Below are 6,446 nucleotides of genomic sequence, written 5' to 3' on the forward strand. Positions count from 1 at the left end.
TTATTTTATTTTAATTAAATATTTTTATTTTATAATGTTACCTCTTTAATTTTTTGTGATTAAAATGATTCTTTGTAATATTATAATTTTATCAAGAAGAATTAAAACTACTACCACTTGGGTTGATAGAAAGACCCTTATTAGGAATACAAAGATACATACCACTTGGGTTAAGTTAGGTAACACAATTTTGTTTTATTTTTTAAGAGTAGTTGCACTACAATTATTTTTCAAAGCAATATATATATTCTCTTTATAGTTGGCGTAATTTAAAGATTTCATATATTTTTTGAAATAACATATCACTTAGGTTGAGTTAGATAACGCAATTTTGTGATATAATTTTGTTAAGGAGAAATAAGACTACTACCACTTAGGTTGGTACGTATCACTTGGATTGAGTTTGGTAACGCAATTTTGTGATATAATAATAATTTTGTTAAGGTATATATGTATATATATACCTATATATATTCTCTCTTTGTAATTGGCGCAGTATTAAAAGATTTCACATATTTTTTTTAAATAGATTTTACTTGTTATTTAAGTTTTTGAGGTAGATATCACTTGGATTGAATAAAGTAACAATTTTGTAATGTAATAATTTTGTTAAGAAAAATTAAAGCTACTACCACCTAGGTTAGAATAGATTTTATATATAAAACCGACATTAGATATAATTAGATATAAAAAATGAGCTGATAAAATTGTATATAATTGTATATAATTACATATAACCACATACAATTATATATAACCATATATGGTTATATAATTATATGTGGTTATATATAATTATATACAATTATATACAATTTTATCAGCTCATTTTTTATATCTAATTATATCTAATGTCGATTTTATATAATTATATGTGATTATATCTAATCATTTTTTCTCGGGACTGCATATGGAATATGGATGAGACGGGAAGTACAACCGTTCAGACACCGAATAGAGTCATCGGACGTCGAGGAGTGAAACAAGTCGGACGAGTGACTTCTGCGGAAAGAGGAACCCTCGTAACTATTTTTTAATAATGTTTCGCATAAAAATTTTAAATAAATTTTTATATTTTTCTCTTAAAAAACAATTATTGCATGTATCCTATTATTTTTTAGAATTAGATGTACGTATATGTATTGAAAATGCAGTGCAGACTGTTATACCCCGGCATTTTTTAGATTTCAATTTTTTCACCGTTGTCGTTTTTGCTCTATACCGGTTAAACAAAGCGACGTAGACAAAAATTTCCTATATAAATTTTGTAGCTAAAGGTTCACTCTTTACAGTGGTATACCACTTTTAACTACAATTATTTATTTTGTTGTTAAAAATCGGCACCGAAAAAAAACGGACTGTTTAGCCCTGGTCTCCCCTACACTGATATCTTTATCACTGGTTAGATAATTCGCATTTTTTTCCAGACTCTGGGCATCGTAATTGATACGATAATACCCTGTTGTATAATCAAAATGTTATTTCGATTAATTATTACATATTTTTGATTGATTTTAGTGAAGTTACACTGAGATTTTATTTACATATCAGTCATTTAGGTCTTTTAGTACTGAGGATAACTGTTATATTTTTCAAATTTCTTGGGTTAATAATTTTTCAACAAACGAGGGACGGCTAAAACTTTTTGAAAGTTACTCAAAGTCATGTCCTTGATAATATACATATATCAAGGTCATTGAAATCGATGAGGTCGTAAATGGCCACTAACGTAAATGACTACCCAGCACAAAATATTTCTCAATTGCTACTTACCTATTTGTTTTAAATTGGCTATAGTAAATTTATGTTTTTCATTCTTATATGTAATTTGACCTTCACCCGACAAAATATAACTTATTGGCTGCAGAGATAAAGGAAAATAAAGATCATCTATCACGTTTGCGGAATAAGGTATCCACCATTTCTTTTCACTTGTGTTTGTACTTTCCGTTGTTACTGTGATGAAAGTCTCATTTTGCGTTACTTTTATCACAGGATAGTGCTCTCTCGTCGTCCAAGCTTCTATTCTCTCTTTTACATTGAAGTGTTCTACATCGTATTTATGTTCCTCATGAGCAGCTTGCATAGCAGTCCAGAAAGCTTCAATATTTGTCTTTCCAGAATAAGAAGGACTGTAACATTTAATGATGTTATTATTAATAAACATACCACAATAAGTTGCATTAGGTAATTAAAAATTATTACATAGATTTTTTTTGTACAAGCACAAAAATTTATATTAGATATAATTTATATATATTATTACAAATTTTATATATATATATATATATATATATATATATATAAGTATTATACATTACACACACCTACACACGTACATATATGTATATCATTAAACACGTAGGGGAACGGGGGGTAGCCCCGGACATTATTGAAATTCAAGTATACCGCGTATCTATGGCCGTTGTTTAAACATTCTGCATATGTCGAGATACGCAGAAGGGCATATTAGAATGTTTAAACAATGGCCATATATACGCGGTATACTTGAATTTCAATAATGTCTGGGGCTATAATACCCACTGTCCGGGGCTACCCCCCGTTCCCCTACACTGAGAAAAATCTCTCGGAAAAAGTTAACACAATATTGTAGACCTTATTTTGTCAGATAAGTAACTTTAAATTGTAATGTAATAGAAAATATGAAATACACCGATTAACTACAATTTTGTAGCAAATTTATTTTGTCACATGCAAACACAAAAACTGTGATTCTGTGAAACAAACGCGCGAATTAATATTGTAATATTTTACAGTCTTAAGCAGTTTGTCAATTGATTTCAGACAATCTGAGAATAATTTTTTAGAACAATTTTTTAGACTCATTTACTACAATTTATCCCTGTCCCTATTTGTACTATTATTTGTAGAAGAGATCTTCACAATTGTACTATCTGATGCTACACTTTTTTCTGAGTGTATATAAGGGAAAGTAAGAGAATACGACGCAGTGCTGATGACACGTAAGTGGCAAAATTTCAAAGCTTACGTCAATTCTAGATAATATAGATACATTTTATCCCAGCTCAAAGCTTCGTTTGAACAGAGGAAGCGAAAAAGAAAACGCGTCCGTTTCTTTACCATTTTGAAGCGACAGGAGGTAAGCTCGTAAGTGGGCAATTTTATTTGTTACTGTAATTGGTATAACATAGTGAAATACGATTTCGTGGGAACCTTTTGTCGCGTTGGTTCCATAATTTCATTTGCGGTTTGCGAGTAATTGACAAAATTATCCCGGAATAACAAATCGGGGAATAGTGCGCGGCTTTTATTTATGTCGATTTTATATATATAGTTTATTTATATTCGAATTTATATATATTTATGTCGAATTAATCAAGCGTTGAACCCATGAGTCAGTTCTACTCGCAAACATTTTTTTTAAATATTCTTCCATTTTTTAAGTTTTGCGTTTAATTTTCAATTATTTATCATCACTCACATTAACTATACTTAAAACTAATTATTTAAGCAGAAAAGTTCGAAATTTATCCGCTGCAGACACAAGTTTTGGCAATTTCCAAACTGCGCACTATTACCCGCCACTTTCATTTTTGCCCGATTTTGCATCGTCCTAAATATCGCTCGATAAATATTTAACAACAAAATTATTATCAAGTATGAGTTCATATACTTGTAGACAAACGTTTAAAGGTTCCATAGCTGCATTTAAATTAATTGTTACTATAAAAGCCATGTTGTATTAACAGATTTACCTTAGGTGCGCACTATTACCCCACTTTCCCCTATTAATTTTAATTTAAAAAATTTTTATTCTGGTTCTATTATCTCATTCTTTCCTCCTTCGCTTTTTTTATTTTTATTTTATTTTATTTATTTTATTTTAGTCTTATATTCCTATCCTTTTTAATATTATGCTTTGCTCAAATGTAGAAAAAAATAAAAAAAGTAGGTATTTTGATTGGGAGAAAAAAATCATAATTACAAAAAATTGAGAGATTGTTAAATAAAAGAAGATGATAAAAGATAAAATAGAAAAAACATTTTATAAAGTTACAATTATTAAATCCGTTATACCTGCTAATATTTTAAGCTAAGCCTGCTAAGCCTGCTAAGAAGTTATGATGCTACAGTTCTTACTTACTCATTGCTCAAATACTTATTGACACCATTCTGAAACACTTTCTCTCCAAGTATCTGTTGTAACATGCGCAATATAGCAGGTGCTACGAAAATTCACGTTATAAGTTGCGAATATACCTACATATACGTTTGAAGCACACTTTTTTGTTGTATTTTTATATTCATACAAGAAAAATACTTAATCTTAGAAAACAATAAATCTAGTTTTTTTATTTAATTATTTTTCCATTTTCTCTTTTATTATAAAATAATTTAAAATAAAATAGAGATAAATAGTTATAACTTATTGCCTTATAACATATTTAAAAATTTATATAGACCATTACTAATCATATTTATAATTGCTAACTTACCTTTGAGATAATAAGCAAAATAGAAACCTGAATCATTGTCAGAAGGACCGTTTACTTCTGATACAAGAGGGTTCATGATGGAATCAACATCGAGACGAAGAGATTCTTGTAGAGTTTGAACGACAAACAAATCTTTTATTGGGTAAGGTAGAATCTAAACATGAAAAATTTTAATGTAATATATATGAACATTTAGTCGGACGGGATACTCATATTGACAGCATGCATCCCTATTATTGCACTAAATTATTATTGCAAATAATTTCTAACTATTTTTAAAATTCTAACTATTTTTTAAAATTCAATTTGTGTATACAGTTTTTGTAAAATGTATAATGTAATTAATTCGTATTAGTAGTATTTAAACTACCTGAAAGAAGTCTCTGCCGATTTTTACTCTATCAGTTTTATTTAAACAGTCGTGCCACTGTTTTGCGAAATTACTTTAAATAAAAAGGACTGTTAAATAAAAAAAAACCTGTTGTATAGTGTCCATTGCGAGTAGCATTGAAATACCCTGATTCAACCACATGTAAGACCACGAAGATGGACCAATATGGCTACTAAGGCATTGATATGCCACTGCATGTCCTATTAAACGAGCAATGTCTACTTGACGCATAAGAGGATCTTTTTTTTCACTAAATATAACAGCTGTTTCTCTAAAACAACATTTAGGAATATTATGATTATATGTTACGTTTTTACTATTCGTTCTGTTTAATTGTATTAAACTTTAATTAGATTTTAATTATAGTCGTATTTGTAATATTCTGCGTTAATATAAATATATTATGCAGCAATTAAATCTGAGGAAATAAGTATTTTTATGTTCAATGTTAAACTAAAAAATTTTTACTATAAGTAAATATATAAGATTTTATTATATTCATCATCATTGGCGGAACAGCTCTTTATGGGCCAGCGCCTGCTCATTATATTAATTTATAATATTAATAAATATTTCTTTCTATATTTATTATTACCTATAAAAAATGAGTCCCAAATTTGAAACGGCATCATGTCGAAAACCAGGTATTGCGACATGCGATAAATGCTTTAAATTTTGCAAATACTTTTGCGATTTGAAATATTTTGTGATTTTTTCAAGAAAGTGAAATGTAAATTTTATGTAATGAAAGTGATGAGTTATTAATTCCCATCTGAGTGCAATTAAATTGTGAATATCATGTATTTTAATAGAACGGAAATGTGGTAACAATACTGCTGAGACATGATACGTGGGTATTTGAGGAGTTTTCTTAAAAAGTGTCCATATGTCAGTATCATAAGTATTATATGTTTCTTGAATTGGCATATTCGACAAAATTTTGTAACTCTGAGGATGTTTTATCATAATGCTAAAATTCGCCTGAAATACCGGATCGTCCCAACAAGGAAATAATCGTCGAGCTCCCATTGGCCACAGATTTGTCACCACTATCCATCTGTCACATATTAACGATCAGACAACTATAAATATTCAATTACTGTGATTATTAAAAGTTGAGTCGAGGAATATACAATTTAGCCTTTCTGTACGCTATTTCAAGATCAATTTCAGTTTTGTTCTATTGTAATATCCCAGCAAACACCAAGTTACATGTAACTTACATGCAAGTTACAATTTCTTACTCAACAATGTAAATCCAATATAACACATCATGTGTTACACATGACGTTATCATACTACGATATTTTATTCCTACACATGTGATTATTCTCTTTTCATTAAAATAAATTGTGAATTTGTCGTACAGCGCGTAATATACAAATCCAATATAAACTTCTCAATCATGGTAAGATTTTAAGAAAATGTTAGCATTTAATTCTTAATTGTTATTTAACTTTAATCGAAAACTATATCTTTGATAGTCTTTGCAGTCTTGAAATTTAGCAAAATATACATGAGAAAGCACCCAGATAGCCAAGCGTGTCTGAGTAAAATCGCGCAAACCTGTAATTGCT

The 6,446-nt window shown here is 29.0% G+C and overlaps 1 protein-coding gene across 1 annotated transcript; it reads right to left on the reverse strand.

The window, feature by feature from the left end:
* Positions 1-572: 572 nt before the first annotated feature.
* LOC139787394 (aminopeptidase N-like) lies at positions 573-6,433 on the reverse strand. Its single transcript, XM_071726471.1, has 4 exons — positions 4,957-6,433; positions 4,479-4,632; positions 4,127-4,208; positions 573-2,132 (listed from the first exon to the last, which is right to left on the reverse strand). Exons 1-4 carry the CDS (start codon positions 5,098-5,100, stop codon positions 1,766-1,768), a joined length of 747 nt encoding a protein of 248 aa, XP_071582572.1. The 5' UTR covers positions 5,101-6,433; the 3' UTR covers positions 573-1,765.
* Positions 6,434-6,446: the final 13 nt, after the last annotated feature.

This window comes from Temnothorax nylanderi, unplaced genomic scaffold (assembly GCF_030848795.1).
Source record: "Temnothorax nylanderi isolate EJ_2023f unplaced genomic scaffold, tnyl_v1.0 TNYL_tig1495_pilon, whole genome shotgun sequence".
Taxonomy (NCBI): domain Eukaryota; kingdom Metazoa; phylum Arthropoda; class Insecta; order Hymenoptera; family Formicidae; genus Temnothorax; species Temnothorax nylanderi.

Excerpts from the sequence above, each read along its gene's own strand:
- LOC139787394 (XM_071726471.1), bottom strand. The coding sequence starts at position 5,100 with ATGCGTCAAGTAGACATTGCTCGTTTAATAGGACATGCAGTGGCATAT. Across the intron at positions 4,633-4,956 it reads CAATGGACACTATACAACAG|ATTCTACCTTACCCAATAAA; the intron begins GTTTTTTTTTAT and ends TTTCATGTTTAG. Across the intron at positions 2,133-4,126 it reads AATAAGTATTTGAGCAATGA|TCCTTCTTATTCTGGAAAGA; the intron begins GTAAGTAAGAAC and ends TAAATGTTACAG.